General features: G+C 34.4%; 1 protein-coding gene across 1 annotated transcript in view; it reads right to left on the bottom strand.

Moving 5' to 3' along the window:
- LOC135133337 (uncharacterized) overlaps positions 1–25,881 on the bottom strand; it is a 293,762-nt gene that overhangs the window by 152,363 nt on the left and 115,518 nt on the right. The window contains exons 3-4 of the mRNA XM_064061717.1: positions 23,318–24,673; positions 22,308–22,926 (exon numbers count right to left, since the gene is read on the bottom strand). Of these exons, the coding sequence (XP_063917787.1) occupies positions 22,308–22,926; positions 23,318–24,638 (1,940 nt within the window). The 5' untranslated portion in view covers positions 24,639–24,673. The remainder of the gene's footprint in view (positions 1–22,307; positions 22,927–23,317; positions 24,674–25,881) is intronic.

The following is a 25,881-nucleotide window of genomic DNA, read 5'->3' on the forward strand; positions in this document are numbered from 1 at the left end:
CAAAGTGCGATGTCCCTTAACAGAATTAGCCCCTAAAGTACAGTCGAACAAATACAACTTCGAAAAATTATTATCAACTTTAATTTTAAGAATCCTTATTTTTTCATGTTTGTAGTCAGTTCTTCCAAATTTTTTTGATCATTTTAGGATTAATAGACTCCTTAAAGTTGACACCCTTGGAATCCTGGAAATCTTTGAAATTTAGAAAACACTTTGAACTTTCACAGTATTTGGAATATTTTCACGAATTCAGTAAAATGTTTAGAATTTCTAGTATCGAGTAAATTTTTGAAATTTCCAGAAGTTCCAGATTTTCTAAATTTTATAAAAATATCAGTTTTCGAATATGCCAGAATTCAACATTTTTCTCAGTTTTCAAGGTTTCTAGGTCCTCCTGATTTTTCACACTTTCTAGATATTTCCAGTTTTTCCAAAATTAATAGACTGCAAGAGTCTTTAAATCTTTGCAATTTTTGGAATCTCTGAGATGTGTAAGTTAATAATTAGGGTGTTCGAGACCCCTAATAGTCGTAGGATTTTTAAAATTAAAAGAAGCAATCTTCAGATTTTTAGGATTTTTTTTTGTTTCGAGTCTTTGGAATCTTTAAAATTTTTGTCATGTTAAGAGTTCATGCGTTTTTTACAAATTATACATAGAATCGTTGAAATAGTTGGAACAGAATTTTAAAAAGAGTTTTAACGTTTGAGTACTTAGAGTATTTAGAATCTTTAGTTTTCAGAGTCCTCAGAGTCCTAACAATCTTTGGAAATTTTGGATACTTCAAAATTTCTAAGAACATTAATACTTCTAAGATCTTTCCAATTTTAAAGATTTTGTTGGATGTTTCTTCTCTATTTATCAGATTCTAGTGTATGAAAACTTTACGATTTTTAGAATGTCTTTAGAATTTTTTATATTTTGCTTTTTTTATCTTACGTTGCCTTCGTTTCACAATAAGACACTTACATGTTCAAAATGGTAAATTTTTCTAGGAAAATACGTATTTTGCAATTACGCTCCACCCCTCGGTCTAACAACGAATGAAAAATTCATCACAATTGTGATCGCGACAGGTGGATCGTGCCCCGCCCACCCACCCCGTCTCAATTGTGATGATTTTTTTTATTCATCATGAGCATCATGAGGGGAGAAGCTTAGTTGCAAAATCTTCATTTCTCCACAAGATTTTGCGATTAAACTCCGCTCCTCGGTCTGATTACAAATGCAAAACTCATCGTAATTGAGATCGGAGCAAGTATAAGTGGGGTAAAATCTTTGGCATTCTTTTTTACTAAAACATCTAGTTTTCTTTAAAAAACACGACTACTTAAGAACATGTTTCACATAGCATTTTCTTATAAAAAATAAACATTTTGCAATTAAGATTCGCCCTCCAGCTAAGGACGAATAAAAAAAAATCATCAAAATTGAGACAGGGTGGGTGGGCGGGGTTTATATTTTGCTTTTTTTGTTATACGTTGCCTTCTTTTCACAACAAGTAACATAAAACATGTTCAAAATGGTAAATTTTTCTAGGGAAATATGTATTTTGCAATTAGGCGCCGCCCCTCGGTCTAACAACGAATGAAAAATTCATCACAATTGAAATCGGGACGGGTGCTTAATCTTTTTTTTTTTCTTAAAATATAGTTTTCTTTGAACAACACGAGAGTTAAACATGTTTTCAGTTTCTTGTCGGAAAAAGAAGACTTCGTATATTAAGAAAAAAATTGACAAAATATAAGCCCCGCCCACCCACCCCGTCTCAGTTGTGATGGTTTTTTTATCCATCGTGAGCCGAGGGGAGAAGCTTAGTTGCAAAATTTTCATTTCTCTGATTGAGATCGAGCAATTATAAGTGGAGGTTAATCTTTGGCTTTCTTTTTTACTCGAAACCTATAGTTTTCTTTAAAAAACACGACTACTTGAGAACATGTTTCACATAGCATTTTCTTATAAAAAGCAAGCTTTTTGCAATTAAGATTCGCCTCTCGGCCCACGACGAATAAAAAAAATCATCAAAATTGAGATAGGGTGGGTGGGCGGGGTTTTTATATTTTGCCCTTTTTTCTAAATATGCATAGTATTCTTTGAACAACAATTTTTTTTTTTTAATTCAAACGTTTGGAAACTTTGGAATTTTTAGAATATCTGTATCTTAAGATTGTGTAAACTTTTGAAATTTTGACAATTAATATTTTTTGATTTTCTTTTAATTTTTGTGAATTTTCGTATTTTGCATAATTTTCAAAATTTCCAGGACGTTCAGATTTTGTAGATTAGCCCACTTTTTCAGGTTTTTCAAAGTAGGTACACATAATGACCAGAATGTCCACATTTTCCAAATTTTCTAAATTATCAGGTTCCAGTTATACCAAAATTTTGAAATTCAACCTTTTCCAATATTTTCAAGATTTCTAGGTCTACCACATTTTTCCCACACCTTCTCAATTTTTTCAGATTTTCGAAAATTCATGGATCTCAAGAGTCTAAATCTTTGGAATTTTTGGAATCTCTAGTTTATAAAATTTAAAGAAACCATTTTTCAGATCTTTCCGATTTTTAGGTCTTTAAGATTTTTGTTTTCTATAAAGTCTTTGGAATTTTTAAAATGTTTGGCAGGTCTTTAGATTATTTAGTCTTCAGACTCTTTAGAGTCTTTCCAATCTATGGGAATTTTGAGCACTTTGGGAATTACTAGGAATTTTATAAAGCCTAAAATTTCTGCAATTTCTAGGATCATTAGTACCCCCAGGTTCTTTAAAATTTTTAAGATTTTATTTTTATTAGATCTTTTTTATATTTAGAACACTAGAACATTAGGTTATTTAAAATCTTTAGTGTCTTTACAATTCGCAATTTCTAGTGTATGTAATCCGTGAAAGCTTTTATACTTTTTGAATCTACAATTATTAGAATTTCCATAATCTTTAAGGCTTTCAGATTTTCATTATTTTTAGATACTTCACTATCTCTAGAATTTTAGATATATTTAGATCTTTAAGATTTTTATCATTTTTCCAATTTTTAAATTTAGAATCTGTGGAATCTTCGGAATTTTGGAAATCCCTGAAATCCGTTTAGAATTTTTAAATTGCCGGCTTGTCTACCTTTTTCTAATTTTTTGAAATTTCTGAAATCCTTGTAATCCTTAGTTTTTCGCATCCTTGAAAACTTTAAAACCTCTGAAAGAGTTAAAATATTTGGGACACAACATTTGGAATCTTTCCACAAATTCGGTCAAAATTTTAGAATTTCTGTAATTTCTAGAATTAACATTGTGCATATTTTACATTTACTCAGCAAAATTATAAGATGGCGCCATCGATTTTTATCAGACAAATCTTGGTTAGAGTTTTACCATCTACACGATATTCCTAATAAACATACAAAAAATGATAACAATCGCTCCAATAGTTTTGGAGATTGCGCGTGTAATAAAAATGAAAACTTCCTTAGCTTACGCTCGGGAAGTAAAAATTTTGGTTAGCGTTTTACCATCTACATCACATTCTTGAATTATAAAATTTGACAACAATCCGTCCAGTAGTTTCGGAGATTATTTGTGCAATAAATATCGACACCGACGACCGACAGACAGACGGAAACGGGAAGTAAAAATTTGTTAGCGATGTATCGTCTTGATGATAATATTAAAACGTTATATATTGCGATAATTAATTATTTATAACCAAAAAAATAACAAACATCGACGGACAACAGACATACAAACAGAAATAAAAAACATTTTCGTGTGTCATATGTTACGAAGCGCAAAAAAACACTAGGTACTTAAACAACTTACTTACGATATCTAGAGAAGATGGAAATATTTAAAGATTTACTTAATAAATTTTTAGAACAAAAACAACTTTTTGTGTAACATAGTAGTACAGTTAGTAACTGTAACAGTACTGTTTAATCGAAATTTTAGGAAGTTCTAAAAAAAAAACAAAAGGTTAGAAATTTATAGTGCACCAACAAAAAGGGTGTTTCTACGATTTTGACTCCACCACTCTTGTCAATGAATAATGCATGCAACTTATTAAATGCAAAATTTATGGGATCATCCCAAATTTAAACTGCGGCTCTTTGTTGTATTTGACTGTTGGTTTAATCATGTGTATTAGTTTAAGGTGCTCTTTGTTCGCAAACGAGGGGCTTGGCAAAGTCAAAATCACGAAACTACTATTTTCGTTGGAGCACTATACTTAATACTTGCTAAATATTAGTGTCCAGCTTAAATATGGAAGAAATTTGTTCGTAATTTATTGAGTATTGTCAAATAAAAACATATTTAGCAGAATAAAGAGAAATTTACTTAACAATATTTTAATATATACATGATGATTTTTAAGAACACCCAAACATTCCAACATATAATTGTATTTTTAGAGACCACATGGCTAATAGCAGATGACTGGCAGGCAGACAGACAGACGGAAACGTAAAACCTGTATTTACATATTCTACAGAATAAAAGAATACAAGTTTAAAGAGAGTTTACGCAATTTGGAGTAATTTAATAATCATTACTGTTATTAATACACCAAATCCTTCAGGTTTTTTTTTAAAGCAAAAGTTTTATTGAAAATTATGCGAGCACCATTTGAAAGAAACAAAAAGTGACAAGTGACACAAAAATTTAAAGAATTCCAAAAAAGTGGGTTCATACTAATTTAATCAAATTAAAAATCCGAATTGAATTAATTTATCTCCCAGACAAAGAAAACGAGGCAAGCTTGTTTTCGCTGTCACACGATATCCAGGTGTCGCGAACAAAATTATGAAACACGAACGTATAAAGCAGCCGTAATTACAGGCAATTTTTTCTCGATTCCGACATTTTAAAATTAATTGATTCCGAAGACGAAATTATTACAACTACACAACCTGTCGTTAACAGGAAGAGCAGTAGACGTCCTAGTGCAACTTTTTGCAATTTTCGATTAATTTATTCACTCGGATGAAATTTAACCGGTAGTCGCAGCGTTGCGTGTTATATGATCGAAAGGGACTAACGACTTCCGGACCGATCGAACATCTGTGCAACTTTCTACGCAAACACTTTTTGCAGATCTAGCCCGTGTAAAATTAATAATTTCGGGCTTGCCATACATGAGAAATAAGCATGTGACAAAACGCGTCTCGCAACATCGCTCTCTACCTCCAACAAAACAGCCTTCGACCGTCTTTTTCTGCGGAGAATCATAAATCACACCCTCACTTTCACGTCACGAACACAGATGCAACACTCATCGGCTAATAGGGGCCAGAATTGGGGTACATCCCATGTAAAACCGCCCTAAGTGACCGGCCAAAGGCCGCATTCATGGAACCTTGACCAGATGCTGGTAAAATAGCGACACAGCAAGTTTTTCCGTTATTGGTCTAGTCCATAGGCGTAGCCAGAAACGTGAATTGGGGGAGATACAAAGGGAAGCACTTTCGATATAGGGTATAGCTGTATAGCGAAAGTCGTTAAGTACTGAAAGATTTCTTATCTTGAAGCTTTGGTAAGTCAAAATGTGATTTAACTGTACTCAGAGTTTGCAATTCTGGACTATTACACTAATTTAAAAGTCTTTAGCATTACCAATGCTAATGATGCATGGAAAAACGTTTAATCAAAATCAGTTACATTGGAAAAAATACCGGTGTATCTCAACTGCGCCGATGAAAGTCTATTCAGCCGAAAATGACGACCGAACTGCGCCGAAATGGAATTTGATCTTCACGGTACCATTGATTCTGTCAAGAAAACGGCAACAATGCTTCCCCTAACAATCGCTTGGGACAAAAGATATTGCATTGAATTATAACCAAACACACAAGACATTTTCACAAAGCCTCCGTTTCAGTAAAGGAATGATTTGCTGTGGTGTTACGTATTAAACTTGTTAACGGAGTCAATATACCGAGTCGCTGATAATGCTGTGCAAACTAATAATAATATTTGATGCAATAAATGTAAACACTAGGTTATTTTACAATATTTGAGTATAATGAGGAGTTCCACGTCCGTGAAACTTGAAGAACGATCTAATGGTCAACCTTTGTCCAAATTCATTGCTCATACAGGAAGTGGAATTTTTCACAGGTCATAGTTTCAGCTGCGCTTTGGTCAATTTTCTGAACGTTATTTTTTGTGTACTAAATTGCATTACCTTGTGACGTTAAAGATGGTAAAAACAGCATAAACAAGACAAAAATATAAATAACTTATGAATAACTTTTTGCCATTACGTTTTTGTGGGCCTTAATTCTCTCAATTACAACCCTTATATTTTCACCGAAAGCTAATCGATTATTTCACTAACCCTGCTATTGTGCTGTCCAACCTCTCACAGTCATGTAATAAAATTTTAATGGACACAAAAATAACGTTTGAGTATACTGACAAAAAAATTCAGAATAATTAATAATTACACATAAATCCAACAAATTCGGGTAATTATAACATAACTTGTATTTCTTTCAAAGAACATTATAGAATTAATAAAAACTTTGCAATAATTTCGATAAACCCCGAAAACTTATTCCCTTGAATTCCAAAAATTCGAAAAATTCCAATTAAATTCAGTGTAATTTCGAGAATGCCAAAAATTGAAATGTTGAAAAATTTTAAAAATGGAAAACCGAGGTTTCGTGAAATCGGAAATTCGAAAAACCGAGATATTAAAAAATTTACAAATCGGGAAATCGCAACATCAAAAATCGTAAAATCGAACAATGTTACATTTTAAAAATCGAAACAGCAAAATCTTGCATAATTGAACAATAGAAAAATAAAAATTTTTAAAAATCGATAAATTGACAAGCGGAAAGATCTGAAACCGAGAAGTCGGAAAATGTAACATTCAAAAATTCGAAAAATTCAAAAATCTAAATTTAAAATACGGAAAAATTAAAATATTGAAAAACTGAAAAATGGAGAAATTGAAAAATCCAAAAACTGATCGAAAAATCTAAAACCTGAAAAATCGACAAATCTAGAAATCGAAACATTGAAAATCGAAAGTTTGAAAATTAAAAAAATTGAAAAACAAAAAATCTAACGCTGAAACATCAAGGAATTCAAAATATCGAGAAATTGAAGGATCAAAAAATTGAACAATCGAGAAATCGAAAAATCGAAAGTCGTAAAATCGAAAAATTCAAAACTGAAAGATCGAAAAATTGAGAAACTGCAAAACTGAGAAATCGAAAAATCGAAGGTCAAACTTTTAAAAATTCGAAAAATTGAAAACCAGGAAAGTCGAGTGACAGAAACATCGAGAAATTAAAATGTCGTGAAATTGAAGAATCAAAAAAATGATAAACCCAGAAATTGAAACAAAAAAATCTAAAAATTGAAAATACGAGAAATCGAAAAGAGCGAACCTGAAATTACGGAATAATAAATATAAATAAGCCAACAATCTCCAAAATTGGGTCAAATATGCAGGGGTGAGATATTGTTATTGACCCACCCTGCATCATTTTCGAAATATTTTGACGTTTAAAAATTATTTTGTAATTAATTGAATTTATTATAAAGAAATGAAATTACTTGATTTCACCCAAAGTAGAACACAAAAATCTTCACAAATGCGGAAATCAAAAAATTAAATATAGAAAAATAAAAAATTTTAAAAATCAATAAATTGAAAAGCTGAAAGCACTAAAACCGAGAAGACGAAAAATCAAAAGATCGAGAATCGAGATACCAAAAAAATTGAAAAATATAAGATTAAAAAATTCGAAAAATTGAAAAATAGAGAAATCGAAAAATCGAAAAGTAGTAAAATCAAAAATTCAAAACTGAAATATCAAAAAATTGAGAAATTGCAAAATTGAGAAATCGAGCAATCAAAAGTCAAATTTTTAAAATTTCGAAAAATTGAAAACCAAAAAAGTCGAGTGACAGAAACATCCCGAAATTAAAATGTCGTGAAATTGAAGAATCAAAAAAATGATAAACCCAGAAATTGAAACAAAAAAATCGAAAAATTGAAAAAACGAGAAATCGAAAAGAGCGAACCTGGAATTACGGAATAATAAATATAAATAAGCGAGCAATCTCCAAAATTGGGTCAAATACGCAGGGATGAGATACTGTTATTGACTCACCCCGTATAATTTTCGAAATATTTTGACGTCTAAAATTGTTTTGTAGTTAATTAAATTCATTATAAAGAAATGGAATTACTTGATTTCACCCAAAGTAGAAATCAAAAATCTTCACAAATCCGGAAATCGAAAAATTGAAAAATAGAAAAATTAAAAATTTTACAAATCAATAAATTGCAAACCTGAAAGAACTAAAACCGAGAAGACGAAAAATCAAAAGATCGAGAATCCGAGATACCAAAAAATTGAAAAATATAAAATTCAAAAATTCGAAAAATAGAAAAATTGAAAATTGAGAAATTAAAAAAATCTAAATTTAAAATATGGGAAAATTAAAACATCGAAAAACTGAAAAATGAGGAAATTGAAACATCAAAAAACTGAAAAATTTAGGATTGAAAAATCTAAAAACTGCAAAATCAAGAAATCGAAAAATTGAAGGTCGAAATTTTAAATATTCAAAAAAATTGAAAAACAGAAAAATCATCAAGGAATTATAACATCGAGAAATTTGAGGATAAAAAAATTAAACAATCCGGGAATCGGAACATAAAAAAATTAAGAAATCGAAAAATTGACAAGTCGCAAAATCGAAAAATTCCAAAAAGATCGAAAAATTGAGAAATTGCAAAACCGAAAAATTGAGAAATCGAAAAATCGAAAGTCAAACTTTTAAAAATCCGAAAAATTGAAAAACAGGAAAGCCGAAGGTCAGGAACATCGAGAAATTAAAATGTCGTGAAATTGAAGAATTAAAAAATTGATAAACCCAGAAATTGAAACATACAAATATCGTAAAATTGTAAAATCGAGAAATCGAAAACTCGTTAAATTGAAAAATCCCAAAATTAAAACATCGAAAAATTGAGAAATCATAAGACTGAATAATTAAGAAATCGAAAAATAGAAAAGTCGAAAAGCGTACCTGGAATTACGGAATAATAAATATAAAGAAGCGAACCATCTCCAAAATTGGGTCAAATATACGAGGATGAGATACTATTATTGACTCACCCTGTATAATTTTCGAAATATTTTGACATTTTAAAAATATTTTGTAATTAATTGATTTATTATAAAGAAATTACTTCACTCAAATTAGAACTAGAGAACTAATGAAAATTATATACAGGGTGAGTGACCAAACGTGGTTCTCGATATCTTATTGATTACTAAAGACAGAAAAAGTCAAAGACCAAAGTTGTACGGTTCTTTGAGGACGATACACTAATAAAATTATTTTTAACGATACAGAGTGTTTTGTTTTCAAGTCATAGCACACAACTTGGTTTTTTTTAATGGAATATCCCATATATGTTCACATATTCTTATTAGTCTCTTCCTTTATAATTATAGTTTATTTTTGAAATTCCGATGTGGTGTTGCCACCTTATTCCAAATTTTTGGATTTTTTTTAGCAAAATAACTTGGCAACGTCGCATCCGAATTTCGAGAATCAACAATGGCGCTAAAGCCTAAGAAGAAGTCAATCAAAATGTATGAAAATATATAAATGTCATTCTACATATTTGAAAAAACTAAGTTGTGTGTTAGACCTGCTTAAAAACAGAACACTCTGTACAGTTGAAAGTAATTTTAGTATCACTCTGTATACACTTTTTTTTAATTTATTACAATTTTAATTTACTGCTTTTTAAGCTGTTTTCTGTCCTCTTTTTTTATTTTCTATGTAAATTTAAAGTTACTGCGAATTTTTTTCTTTTTTTAGAAACACACCCACATATTGAAAGAAAGAGAACAAAAAACAGAGTAAGTTGCCGTAAGGTGTTGTATTAGAGAAAAAAAAACTGAAAATATTAATATTTGAATTCTAGAACGTTACAGAATTTTTAGAAACACTCTGTATTAAAATTTGATCTAATTGGTACCACAAAAAGTGCGTAACTCTGTTTATCCCTCCATTAAATACTGCAACAGAGACCTTAAAGATAATATTTTTGTCATTTTTTTTTAATTACAGCATTGCTAAAAAAAATCGAGGAAATTCGAATAACGTGGCAACGTCGCGTCAGAATTTGAAAAATAAACAATGGTTATAAAGCGTAGGAACAGGCCAATAAAAATGTGTCAAAATACTCGTATGCCCCAAAAACAAAACACTCTGTGTAGTCGCAAATAATTTTAATGTATGACTTTTTTCTATTAATGGAATATCGAGAACAGCGCGCTTGGTGACTCACCCTGTATATAATTTCTAGTTTTATAGTAATTTGGGTGAAATCAAGTAATTTCAATTCTTCATAATACATATATTCAAATATTTACAAACTATTAACTAATTATAAAAACATTTCATTTGTGAAATTCCAATGCGAGGTTGCCAAGCCATTAGGATTTTATATGTTTAGTTTATCAAAAAAGATGTAAAACATTACACTTTCAAATAGTCAAAGAGAAAAAAAAGGCAACACTCTGTAGAGATAAAATTTAATTTAAAGCCGTCCTTGATTTTTTTTTACATTTGAAAATAATGAGATACAGAAGTCAGCCCTTATTGATTCACCCTGTATAATTTTAGTAGTCTGATTTTTAAAGAGCACCAAATACAGTAAAACCCAAATAATTTTCACAACGTCAAATAAATCTGAGTAACTCCGTTCACAGCAATTCCAAAACTTCTAAAAAAATGCGAACAATAAGTAAATATTAAATTCCGAAAGTAATTCGATCAAAGCATATAATGGTATTTATTACACAACGAGCAAATAAGTCTCAAAATTCGAAACACTACGGTAATTGAGTAATTCCAATACAAATTGGTTCCAGAAGCATACCAAAATTAAAAATATCGCAATAGTTCCGGTAATAATAGAGATAACTTTGAAATTCCTAAGATTACATACAGCATACGGTAAATAAAAAAAATATTATTATTCCTGATTTTTGAATAAAATTCAAAACCTCATTTTAAAGTAGCGCTAACCGAAACCGCTGGCTACGCCACTGGCCTATCGGGCTCATAGACTGGGAAAAAGGGGCTGCCGAATTTAATTTGAGCCTACTTAAAATTCCGGTTAAATTCGATAATGCATCCTATCCCCCGTTCCTTTTACAGATCTACTAATTTCAACAACATAAAGTGAAAGGAATCCGCTGAACTTTCCACAAGAAAAAATCCCGTTCTCACATCCAAGCTGGTCTCTGTCTAACCAATTACGAGAGGCCTCAACTTCTTTGATCGCTCGTCCTCGTCGGACACGTTGAGGAATTTACATAACCACTCTTTGTCTGGTTAATTGTAGGGTCCGGGCCGCTTTTTTGCCCCACTAATTTATTGTTTGGAGTTCGTGATAGGCGACGGAGAAGAAATCTAATACCTGTTTCGGATTTTTTCTCGGGACGCCGTTGCGTTGGCACGGTGGGACCGACTAATTAAGAAGATGAATGAAAATCACTATGTGACTCATTAGGAGACGCTGAATGGGTTCCATGTGGCAGAACCAGTCCGGAGCAGAAATATGGGTAAGGAAGAGCGAGAACCACTCGACTGGTAAAACTCGGAATCGATTGTGTTCTGTAAATTAGAAAGGCAACATGATGATTCTGGTTCTGGGTAATAATGGTGTATCCAAGGTGATACTCCCACGAAAACAGGTATCACAATGGCGTGTTTAATCCTGCGTTGATAGAAAAAACGCTGCGTGAACAATGTTCACAGCTTGTTTTTATGCGTTATTTGCTCGGGACGAGGAGAGAATTCTTCGAGTGTCACTGGTGCATGAAAATGAAATAATCTACATCGGATTGGTCGCATCGATCCAGGGACGGTGCCAGGTTTGAGTTTCCGCTGGCCAGACATATGTTCACAAAAGCAGAAATATTCGAGGTATCAGTGGAGATGAAACCACACGTCGTCGGGTAACTCCGCCAAATTATTCTTACTATTCCATGTGACACACATTCCGCGAACGTGTTTACTATAGAACTTGGACTTCCATACTCGTTAAAAACAAAAAAACCCAAGTGCATAATATAAAACCACAGTTGTAAATTCAATACAATGTCAAAAAAAACAATCAATGAAAACCTAACGTTGGTACCGCACTCACAGTGACTTTAAAGTCATTGAATTGGCAACCCCAACTGAAAAATTAATTGAAATTTGAAACAAATATGCAGCCATAATGGGTAAAAACGTCAAATACGGCATGACCTTCAGTCATTTTCGCACAAAAACACAATTACACCCACGAAGTTGGAAAAATTTACATAGGGAGTGGATCGATTCACTTGATCTTTAGTCAGGTTAGAATAACAACTATTTTTGCCACTAATACGAGAACTGCTGGATTAGCTAAAACTTGTATTAATTAGGCTGCGCTAATGAATAATCCACCAAAAATCACATACTTTGAAACCCTGTTCCATTAAAGAATTATACGATGGAAGAGTTTTTGCAGTCCGACTGTTTTTTTTTTTTTAATAATAAAAGTGAGTTACTTTTTGTGGAAAATGGACGCGTGACATCAAAGGCTTACGTGAAACAGAACTTTCGAAACAATTTAGAAAGTCCAACCCTGTATAGCTTTTGTTTAAATCACTATAATAAAATATACAAATCGGAACAAAATCACGCATTCGAACTTGTTTACAATTTACATTTAAATTTGAATACAAATATCGTTAGTAATATGCACTGTACAATAGGTTATTACATTCAGTTTAGCATTAGAATACAGCATTTATGTTATATAACCGGTAGAAGTGTACTGGCCTTCAGGATGCAAAGTCTAAAGCAGACCCGCGCTTTGCGTCGGTCGTGACATAGTTTATTGATTTAAATTATTTCGATTCGCATAACAAAAAGTGAAAACCATTGATTTAAATGACGAGTCGCTCGCTTCGCGAGCTCCGCCAACGTTGCGTACGACGTCTCGCTCGCTACGCGAGCTCGTTCTATTTCTCTATGACAAGATTTATTTGTTTAGTGTAAAACATACATATATGCTTTTTCGTGCTCTTTAGGATCTCGTTGATAAACTTTAGTGTTGTTCAAGATTCACTATATCTGTGACACAACTATACACAGATGTCCCGACAGTGATTAAATATTGTGTGAATACGGCCGTCGATTTTTAGTATTATGTACTGAATAAGTCAAGTGCATGTCTAAATAAACTATTCAGAAATCACTTGTTCAAGATTCATTATTTTAGAAACATAACTATACACAGATATCCCGACAATCAGTGATAGAAGATTGCAAGTTTTTCATTAACTATTGAACTTTGACGTTTTAGGTTCCATATTAAAAAAAAGGTTAAAAGTTATTTTCACAGAACTTCCGTCCTTTAAACCAGTGGCGTAAACAATACCTCCGCAATATATTTTCAAGCTGATAACCAACGGGAAATATAGATATTCTCAATTTCTCAATACATGCTTAACTTCGACTGTTTATGTTTACATTTCGAAAAAATTCGACTATTAGCACGTTCAAATTACAGATATGGGAGGCTAAAAGAAAATGAAATTTGATTGATTTTGTGCCCTTAATACTCCGTTTTTTCCCGAAAACAAGAAAAAATTTGAGCAACATTTGTACGATAAAACTGTAAAATGACGGAGACGATTTACCATGCTTCCACTAATCTTAAAATGTTTACAAGATTTCACAGTATTCGGTTTTTGCAATTTCAAAGTTGAGTTATAAAAAGTACTGATACAATTTTCATTATTTTCACAAAAATCTGCATGCTAAAGGTAAAAACTAAACACGGATTCATAAATCACACATGCAGGATTGCAGGAGTCAGTGATTTTATAAAATTCAAAGAACATTTATTGGACAAAATTGTACAACGTCTTCAACGAAAAAATTTGATTAACGATTTAGCATCCTTTCACCTTGAAACGTTTGCAAGATTTCAGAGTATTCGGTTTTCCAATTTCAAAGTTAAACTGTAAAATGTTCTTACACAATTTTGATTTTTTTTTCAAGAAATCTGATGTTCAGTATCGTGTTTTATAAAATTTAAACAACATTTACTAGAGTAAATTTCGAAGATGTCGTCATTTTATTATTGGTGGGGATGATTACCCAACTTTTGGTTAGCGATTTACCATTTACACGATATTCCTAATATACATATATGTATATATAATTTGACAACAATCCATCCAGTAGTTTCGGAGAATATATGTCAAATAAAAGACAGAAACGTCGAGAAAATAAAAATGCAAATCTAGTTTTTTCGAAAAATTATGCAATTTGATTTTGAAAAATTTTATTTAGTTTATGATAACCCTATAAGTAAAAAAAAAACATAGAAACTCTAGCCACAAAGTGAAAAAAACATTCTATTACGATGGAATTTTAACCAGAAAATATTGCACAAACAAATTTTTGTAAAGTCATTGTGATAAAAATTAAGGCGGATTCATAAACCATGACGTTGAGTATGTTATTTTATAATATTTAGATAATCTTTACTACGCAAAATGATGAGGAGACGACTGCCAATCTTTAGTAATATAGTTCTGAAAAGTCAAGTGGCTCTTTAAGGAAACTAATCAGAAATCACTTGTTCAAGATTCATTATTTCAGAAACATAACTATACCCAGATGTCCCGACAGTCAGTAGCAAAAGGGTACAAATTTCTCATGAACTGTTGAAAAAATTCTTTGACGTAGTGTGATAAAACTCATTTTAAGATTATTTTCAAATATACAGGCTATTGAAAATTATACAACGCAACACCCCCAATATCTTTTACAGTTTTAGATTCCAGATTAAAAATAAATCGACAAATCCCGCTCCTTTGAAAAATTATAAAATTTGAATTTGTGATTTTCGTTTTGTAATAGATAACCTCTATAAAGTAAAAACCAGTGGCGTAACTAACACCCCAACGGGAAAAAATGTAACTATAAAACGTAGTTATACAATTTTGAATATTTTCATAAAAATTTGGAGGTAAAAAAAATAAACACTAATTTCACACATGCAGGATTGCGGAAGTATGCCATTTTATAAAATTTAAAGAACTTTTATTCGACAGAATGTCAAAATGACGTCATTTCATACCCTTAAAACGTTTGCAAGATTTCAGAACATTCCGTTTTTCAATTTCAAAGTTAAAACTGTAAAACGTTATTACACAATTTTGATACTTTTTTGCAAAAATCTGGATGTATAGGGTAAAAATTCAAAACGGACTCATAAATCACATATGCAGAAGTATCTTATTTTAAAAACTTTTAAGTAATATTTACTAGTATAAATTTCGGAGATAATGTCATCTTATTGTTGATAAGGATGATCACCCAACTTTTGGTTAGCGTTTACACGATATTCCTAATTTACGTATATATGTAATTTAACAACATTCGGTCCAGTAGTTTTGGAGAATATATGTCAAATAAAATCCGGACGGACAGACAGACGGAAACAGAGGACCTATTTTTTCGTGCTCCCGGTGTCATGAAACGTCGAAAAAACTTAAAAGTACAAATCCAGTTTTTTCGAAAAATTATACAATTTGGTTTTGCGAAAATTTCATTTATTTTATGATAACCCCTATAAGTAAAAAAAACATAGAATCATTAGTCACAAAGTAAAACACATTCTATTACGATGAGATTCGAATCTACACATAGAAAACATTGCACAAACAAATTTTTTGTAAAATCATTGTGATAAAAATTAAGGCGGATTCATAAACCATGACTACAAGAGTACGTTATTTTATATTTAAATAACCTTTACAACACAGAATGATGAGGAGACGGCTGCCAACCTTTAGTAATATAGGTCTGAATAAGTCAAGTGGCTCTTTAAGTAAACTAATCAGAAATCACTTGTCAAGATTCATTATTTCAGAAACATAACTATACCCAGATGTCCCGACAGTCAGTGGCAAAAGATTACGAATTTCTCATGAACTATTGAAAAAATTCTTTCGACATGGTGTGATAAAACTAATTTAGGGCTACATATATATAATCTGTTACCCTCTTTTACCCATTGGGTGTCGAGGGGGGAGACGCACCGAGCCGCTCAGATAGGTATGGCGATCTTGGCCAACCATCCACAAAGTGACTGCGGACAGCGTTGCTTCATGAGCATTATCGCTGTGCCGCGCTAGGGGCTATCTGAGCCGTACTGCTCCCTTTTAGGGCTACAATTTAAGATTATTTTCAAATATATATGGTGTTACGATTGAAAATTATACAACGCAACACCCTCAATATTTTTTTTCAGTTTTAGATTCTAGATTAAAAATAAGTCGACAAATCCCGCTCCTTTAAAAAAATATAAAATTTGAATTTGTGATTTTCGTTTTTGTGATTGATAACCTCTATAAAGTAAAAACCAGTGGCGTAAATAACACCCCAACAGGAAAAAATGTGGATATTCTCAATTTCTCAACACATGCTTAACTTCGACTGTTTATGTTTATATTTCAAAAGAATTCGACTATTAGCACGTTCAGATTACAAGCATGAAGGGCTAAAAGAAAATGAAATTTGACTGATTTTGTCTCCTCGACGCAGACTGATTAATTAATTAACCACACTTAGTTTTTTCCCCCAAAATACTATTTTCTCGTGCTCTCGGGGTCATGAAACGTCGAAAATACTTAATTTGATTTTGCAAAAATTTTATTTATTTTATGACAACCCCTATTAGTAAAAAAACATAGAAACACTAGTCACAAAAAAAAAATTGTATTAGGTTGGAATTCGAATCTACACATAGAAAACATTGCGTAAACAAATTTTTTATAAAGTAATTGTGACAAAAATTAAGGTACATTCATAAACCGCAAGTACAGAAGTATATTATTTTATAAAATTTAGGTAACCTTTAGTAGGCAAAATAATGAGGAAATGTTATTAACTTGTTAGGGAATGATTAGACAAATTTTGATTAGCGTTTTACCAAGATATTCTTAAATCACAGCTGAAATTTGAAAACGATCAATCCAGTAGTTTCAGAGATTATCTGTCTAATTAAAATTGACATTGGTAGACAACAGACAGTCATGAAACAACCAGAAAACATGAAAGTAGCCACTCACCGGATGGACCCTATTACAATACTTCCTTAACTTACACTCGGGAAGAAAAAATGAAAAAACGGTGTTTAATGCAAAGAATTTTTGATCAACAATTGCACTTTTCTGTAAAATGTTATTGATATTTAAAAAAATTTTGAATTCCGCTACATTAAAAAAATAGTACATTATTATCCAAGGTTGCAAAGCCAAGCATTCTAGACCGAGCGCAAATTAGAACCCGAGACGCGCAGCGTCGAGGGCTCTGAAGCGCGAGGTCTAGAAGTGGCTTTGCAACCGTGGTTAATATACTATTTTTTTCACTAGTAGAAACCATAAGACAATAAATTGAAAAAATAAATGTTCAATTTTTTGACGCAACATTATTTTGTTTTGATTTCTAATCAAACTTAATTTAAATCTTCAACACAAAGAAAACCGTTTACACTTGTCGCTGAGTTAATAATTTTATCTCCCACCGTCTACCAACTACCATGCGTATACTCAAATAATGTTAGTAGCACACATTTATTGATTTTTTAAGAAATAATCACATCAAGTTTTGCGTACATAACCTCAATCTTCTTTTTGAACCCGTGGTCGCAAAAGTTGAATTTGCTACCTCTAAATAAGTCGACATTTGCATGCTTCATGGCTGCTAGTGAAAAAAAGATTTTTTTTTTAAATAGTAAGATAACTCCAAATAAACCTGGCACCATGACTTGGTGTCTATATAAAAAAACATGCAGCAGAATTTTAAACCTTTATCTTTAAAAATAGTGGAGCTGTAAATTTTTAAATCTGATCATGTTTTTCATAAAAATGTATATATCTTGAAATCTATCGGCTAAAACGGTGTATATTGGTTTTTGGGTCTTTTAGGTCACAAACAGTACATCATGTTTACAGGATAATTAACTTTGATTTTAGAACATTAAATAAACTTTCTTTTGTATCAGGATTATCAAAGTTTGTTGTTACATTGAAGTTTAACTCAAAGGACCTTTTACATAAAATACCAATATTTGAAAGTTTCCATAACGTGAAGTAGAAATTAATATTTTACAAAACCACGCTTAAAATTTTTTCCATAAAATAAAAAATATCGGTGTTCGGCTTAAAAAAACTGAAATTGAAACAGTATTTTTGTATACTAATAAAATAAAATCTAACAATTGTATTAGGGAAAATAACTGTTCGTCGGATTTTCATTCAGATGAGATAAAATGATTTCAGATAATCCCTATAAGTTAAAATAAAGCTATGTGTGGACTGTTAAAGTACAGATAAAGGAAGCATGTTATGCCTATTGTTGAAGTGAGTTTTCCATAACAAAATTTTGTCACAACGTCATTAATCCCCGGACCTCTCATCTGCGAAGTAAGCGAAGTTGTAACCGGAAACCAGTGACAGTTGAAGTTGTCCCGTAAGGAAAAATCGGGACCAACGACCCCGCGTCCCTTGTCGGCGCCGCCGTTGCATTAGCAACAATTTCCTCCTCCCCATAAAATTCGATCCCGAGAAAATTCGTTATCGCACTCCACGATCACCGTTCACTGCGTGTTTTCCTCGTTATTTGTTCTCGTCGTAAAATTGTCGTGTTTTGTAGCCGGTGCATGAAAATGAAACTGTCCGTCAACTGCCACACAATGGAGAAATCCCACCGCTGCAAGTTATCCAGAAAACCGAAAGAAACTGAATATCGAGCGACCGTTATATTGAAATTCTTCATACGCCCGTGCACTCCGACAATAAGGAACAAACAACCGTCAATTAAATCAACTGTTAAGCGTAAACACTATGCAGTTTCCACGTTAATTAAAAACCAGTGTCGTATGTGCGGTTTTCATTTTAATCTCGTGCTAATTTGAAGAAGTTCCACGTCTCGATTCAAAAGCGCTTAATAGATTCACTCGAAACGGTTTCGTAATAGAGCTTTCTACGAAGATTTCTACTATTTTTAATTGCGTTAAACTCGGGAGTAATCTGCGTATAATTCCGGAGATAATCATCGCGGCATTTTGAAATTCCACTTCAACTCGAAATTAGCTCCCTCGAAGTTTTGTTTCAAATTTCGCATTAATATTCGATGGCTTGTGGCTGGATTTCGGGCGTATCGAAGGGACCACCCAATCAGAAAAACGAAGAACAAAAAACCGAACATAGATAAATCTGTTACAAGTGGTTAGAAAAAGCGACGAGTGAAATATTTACGAGCCGTCGGACTTTTACAAATAGCGCTAAATTTTTAAACGGTAGTATAAACGACGACGAGAAACGCAATGATAACGAGAATTTCGTTAATTATCGCAGAAGATCCTTTTAACACCACGCTGTGAGGTTTAGTATCCACCATAAAACGAAAAGAATGTGTATCCTTTCTAATCGCTTCAGGTATAACTGATTTCTATAGACGCAGCCAAGACGAGGGTTCTCATAAAGTGGTTTTATAGAAGCTTTTATTGATGACCGTCCAAGCGAACGTCTTGACAAGGATCTCGGAATTAATTTATACAACATATCAATGAGTGCCTGTGACGGCGAAGACGCGGAGCTTTCTTTTCAAGCACAAATGGGGGAACGCTAATCCCTCTAATGAACTAACACTGATCTAAAACACACCAAATCGATAAAATTTTATTCACTAATAAATTAACGGAAACGTTAAATTTCTTCCGGTTGTTCATTAGCGATTTTAAACTCGCTTGTTACGTAACCGAAAGTATGGAAAACGAGACGTTTGTTCGGAACCCACTGCTAAAAACCCGCAAGCTTGATACGACTAAACCTCAAAGAGCTTTTGATCTTAATTACACTTTTATGTGCATTACAAGAAAAAAGATATAAAGAGTCAACTGTGACAGCTGTCTGCCGTCAGGAAGAGGAAGTGGAAAAAAGTTTGATCTTTAATCTCTTTGTTTCGTTATTATGTGAGGTAATAATACATTTATAAATCTCTATCTGGCATTCGCACACTTCTGGACTTAAATTAAATAGACACAGTATGAATGGATGACAAAAAATTATGTCCGAGAGATAGCGAAAATCCTAATATTCATTAAAAATTACAATGGTGATTGTGCTGCCAGATTTACTTTTCAGATAGACGATCTTTGCATACAGAAGAATTCATACTTACATATTGTCTATTACGGTATAATATTTTATACATTCTTTAACAGAGCTTTCTAAAAGAATTAAATTGTCCTTGGAGATTTTGGCATCTGAATTCATGTTCAAATTTAAATGTACAGGCTGTACTATAATTATGTACTAAAAACTTATTAACATGACATTTTTGCCTTTCATTTTTTCTAAATAGTGATTAATTTAAAAAATATAAAAGTATAAAAATACCACATTGCCCCAATCAATTAATGAGACCTTTAACATTAGAGCTCGTGGTCCAATCTAAAATAATTTAATGAAAGAACATCAAAGAAAATTTCATTCCATCATCGAGATTAGTTTCACAAAAATGCTGAATGTACTTCGTTATTTCAGATATTTTTAGCAACTGTATAAAACGTCAAACACCCACGAAGAGTTTCGGGGTAAATAAGATAAATTTGGAAGCACACTATAGATGTGCAGATTTTTTAGTAACTAGGAAGATCCACCAACAGTGCAAATAATCTCAACAACACACAAGTTTCCCTATTTTTGTGAATTAAGGGCGGATTACACGGTTTGTCGAATGGCAGACAAACAAGGTCAGCTTGTCAGGGGTCTTTATGTGTGGCGGCCTGAATTTACATTGACATTGTTCTGACAATAGCAACAATTTTTACAACTATTCCGCTACCTTTTTCTCCTCGTCGATTTTAATGAGTGATATGCTATTATGTTGCAGATAACAATGAACTTTAACTTTTACTAAGAGATATAGGAGTATATTTTTTATATTTTCCTTTGTGCACGAGCGTTCTTATTGTTCTATTTTTTCCTTAAATGTTATCACACGCACGTTTAAACACTCAAAACTTAGTACCCTTTTATTAATTAAATGGGAACAAGTAAGCCATCGACTCCAGCAATAAATTTTCCCGTATTTGCTTCCCAGAAGCAACGTTTCCATTTCCATATTATGATTATAGAAACTAATGCCCGCTCGAAAACATTAGTTGGACACTAGAATACCCTTCTCACTTATTGAGCCTCAATTATTTCAAATCTGTGTTCGTGACTAATGTTAATTAAAATTTGCCATCTCCCATAATTGACAAATCCTGCTCCGGGATTTGTACTAGCGCAGATGCTTAACCGTAATGGCATAGAGCTTTGTGTTGATTCGAACGTTTACGACGAAGTGAAGAAAACGCTAATAATTTGAATTCTCAACCGTCTCCACGTCTCTAAAACAATTCGTTTTATTTTATTTCGGGGCGAAACGAACTCTGGGATTAATGAACCTTCCCAGAGGTGGATCCTCAGGCACTCGAGGTACGCACGGTAAAAAATTAGACAATTTAAAGCAAGCACGGTGGTCTGGTGATGGAAGTTCTGCATCCGCATCCGGATGAAAAGTGCTACTTCAGTATTATTTCAATAATTTGTTATGCTTTAAAGTTTCAATTTTTAAAAGGATAAAATTTGTAAGACTAGTTGTAATATTATTATTATTATTATTATCACAGTATTTCTGCTACTTCTTCGGGTTTATGCTAGGTTTTTTGGTTCGCAACCAATTTTTTTTACTGTGTACCAGAGGAACAAAGGGGTTGTTATTGGTAATTACCGCAGAGGCCCGAAATCGATGACTCCGAAATCCTTGTTTATCGAATCGACGGAATGTTGTCAGTGATGAATGGGCGACATTCAGATACAAACAGATTTTTAATCTAACAGTAAACTGATCCATTAAAAGAGTCCTGTTTGGACACGGACGATGAGTGTCGGCGGCGTGGGACGGATAAAATACAGTCCAACCAGCAACAAAACGCCGAAACGAAACGCGATTGGACGTCTGTCATTGATGCAAACTCGTGAAAACATCAAACAATAACGTTTTTACAGTGCAATTTTCCGCGTTTCAAATCTCGACGGCTGAAATTCCAATTTATTTCCTGCATTAAATAACGACACAAAGAAATATATTGTAAATATAGTAAAGCAGATTTCGTGTTTGCAAAACTTACAGGTCATTAAACGCTCCACCTCACCCAAAACTCACCTTCGAAATCCTCCTGCCGGAAACGGAAACCTGAATCCCGAGGGGGGCGGCACCGGCACCGCCACCGGCCCGCTCCCCTGCACCAGGGGCACTTGGCCGCCAACGACCTGCGGCGGCGGGAACGCCACTAAACCACTAGGCACTACATTGTTAGGTACTACACTTTGCATAGGATGATGCGGTGGCGGTACCATCATCGGGCTGGGCAGCACGACGTTCGGGGGCGGCACGTTGCTGGGCAGCGGCGAGTACGGGGGCGGCATGTGGCTGTTGAGCAGATCCGGGAGCCGGTCATTTTGACTCGAGTTCTGCGGCAGCGTGTTGGCCTGGGTACCACTGTCGACCGTGTGGCGGTGGCTGGCGCCGTTGGACCGCCGCTGGTGCCGCCGCTCTCGCCGCTCCTTGCGACGCTGCTCACGAGTGGCGGCGGTGTCGGGGACGGCGGGCGGCGGGCACACCGAGATTTCGTCCGTTTGGGCCTCGGTCGACGTGAAGGTCCTGGGGGCAGGGTTGCGGTTGGGTACCACGCTGACGGTGTGTGTTGGGGCCGGCGTGTTGTGAACCGTGACCTGGGTGGTACCGGTGACAGCTGCGCTGGAGAACGGGGGCTGAGTGGTACCTGCGGTGGTTGGGTTGTCGTTAGTTTTTGTTTGCGCTAGTGGTTAAAAAGTACTTTGTAACTACAGAGGGTTAATTAGGTAATTCGAGACGGGATTCTTTTGATTTATAGTGGAGAAAAAACAAAGTGTTTGGTACTTTGAAACGTAAAACCACAACAAAGGCTGGCTGATGAAGCGAAAGCAGAGAAAACAGAGCCACGTCCGAAAAAGATCTGGAGATTTCACAGTATTTTTGAAAATATCTAGAGAAAAACTTTACTGGAAAATAAAAAAACCGTAAACTAAAAATCTAGAAAAATCTTTGAAATAATGTTTCAAAGCAAATTAAATTCGCTAATGGTCGAAGTTGTAGGTGAAAGAGCCATTCTCATGGTAAAACTGAAACAGTACCCAGCGGCATGATCTGCACGTTTGACACGTTGTTGCCTTGGTCCAGCGTGTTCAGACACTGGATCGTCGGTACCGAAGACACGACGTTGACAGGTACTGCTCGGTAGAAGTTGACATTCACGTTGCTGACATTCAGAGGGGCGACCTTTTTCCCGTCCGAGTTCATCCTCTGGTGGTTCGGAGCGATACCAGTCATCTGTTTCGGTACCGAGGCGCTCCGCAGGTGCGTTATCGTGGTTTGATCGACCTGCGAGTTGTTCCTTTGATGTACCACCGGTACCACGTTCTGGTTGTACCTCTGGCTCGGCTCGGACCCATTTCGCGGATGGTTCGGGAAGACGACGTTGGGTCTGAGTTGCGTGGTCGACGGCACCGACGCCCGTCGCGGATTCTCCGGCAGGCCGACGACATTGGCGCTGCTGAGGGAGTTGGGCCGGACGGTACCGTTCAGGAGGGTGACGTTCTGGTTCCGGATCAGCCCATCGTTGCCCGTGGGGATGTTCAGCACGTTCGGCGCGGTACTGATGGTACTCTCGGTGCCCGAAACTTCCAATTGCATATCACTGTTTTTATGTGGAAACACATCACAGTCACTGGCACTATCACCGACACAGGTCGCGGTACCACTCTCGAGCGACTCCACTAGACTGGCCTGACTGTTCAACCTACTTGTGGCATAACAAGAGAGGGGGTCACGTGACTGGTTCCCCGAGCGGCATTGGTGCGCCGGCTTCAGGTTGTTAACCATTTCTGTGCGAAGATTTAGGTCTGTTGTGTTCGAGCGCAAAGGGCCTTTGTTTGGTGGATCATCAAGGTCGCTAAACGTTCCGCTGCTGCCGCAAGAACTGCAACTTGAGGGCGGCTTTCGCTTGTTCTGGTATTCGTACGGTTGCCATAGCAAGGAGCTGAGGGCCTCCTCGACATCCTGGTGGAACGCGTTCCTGTTCCTGTCTTTCCCCGTCGAGCACGACGGATTATTATCACAAACGCTTTTCGAGGCACTTGTACAATTATCACTCAGCGCGTTCACGTTCAGTATATTCAGGCTCTTCCTCTTGTTCTCCTCGAGGGGTTTCTTTATACAGAACAGTTTGTTTTTAAGGCTGTGGCTCTTTTTATTGCTGTCGTGCCCGTTCCTGTTGATGTCCAGCCCCAGTAAATTATTATTAACGATATTATCCGGGCCATTGGGGTAGATTAAGCTGTTAGGGTGACTCCACGAGTTATTTCGCGGCTGGAAATGCTTCCGGTCTTTGTATTTCCGGTTCGACGGCGAGTCCGGTGGCCGACCTTCTTCCGGGAAATTATTGTAAGTGGCCATAGTCTTTGATTTTTGCGACCATAGCGAGCCCAAATCTGAAAACAAAAGCCCGCATTACACTGGAACGCAATCTGAGCGCTATCGTTCATCATGTGTGCACAGGGCCGTATTTATTACGTTGCCTAAAGCGGCGAATTTCAAGGAAGCGGCAACGTTCTAATTTAATCTAAATTTCTAATGTAGTGAAATTTTTTTAACAAAATTCTTAACATTGATACAAATAAGAACAGCGTTTTAATAAAGTCACAGACATTTAAATACGACCCTGTCACTATACAGCAAAGTAAAAATTATTATTCTGTTTGATATGCAAATTAAAAATATATCAGTCATACAAAAATTAGAATTATTCAAACCGTCTTAATCTCATTATAAAATATCGCCCAGCTTGTTAAATCAAAAGAAGAAAAGTGAAATTTACAGTTACCGTCTCTCCCCATTTTTCAGTGCAGATAAACATAAATTTGTTCCTGCATTAACGTTTTTAGACATCCTGTGTCAGGAATTCTTAGCACTAAAAACATCCAAGGGAGTGTTTTCCAATAAAGATTTATGTAACAGATCTTGGAGGGGACTTCATCGTCAGTGGGTAGGGATAGATATACGAATTTTCGTATGTGGAATGTAACACTGATCAAAACATCACCGTGTTCTCGGAATGGAAATTAGATAAACCGTTTGACATTATCGCAAAAACACAGTAATGTATTGATCAAGTTTTTTGAGATATCCTGGATAAGCAAATGTGGGAAGCAAACATTCACTAATCTACACGCAACACGGTATTTCAGTGAAGTAAATATTAAATGTGCATGATTGAATGTAAATGTGATAACTAATTTTAACTTCAAAACACACTGACAGCGTTGATCTGAGATGTACAGATAAAAATAACGACTGAATTCGTAAAAGCACGTTCAACTTCAATTCATTTTTTGCGATCCCACGGTTAGGTTAATAGGTGCCAAGTTTACAAAGTAACAATTGATTTATGTATAAACTCAAGGAAATTTTCAGTTTTAGTAAATCAGAATCTACAGTTTTAAACATCACAAGATTTTCGTTTAAAACTTGTAACAACAATGAAAATAATGTGCAGCTCAAATTTCATGCTGGTAGTTGTTATCAGTTTTTTACCCTTGGTTCAGTGATAAAAGTTTATTAACCGCATAATCGATACTGAATAATTATCGTGCTTACATGAAAACTAGAAAAATTGTACTTGACATTTCACAAATATTGG

This window comes from Zophobas morio, unplaced genomic scaffold (assembly GCF_036711695.1).
Source record: "Zophobas morio isolate AGI-343-1 ecotype UQ-CSIRO unplaced genomic scaffold, CSIRO_AGI_Zmor_V1 ptg000021l, whole genome shotgun sequence".
NCBI lineage: Eukaryota > Metazoa > Arthropoda > Insecta > Coleoptera > Tenebrionidae > Zophobas > Zophobas morio.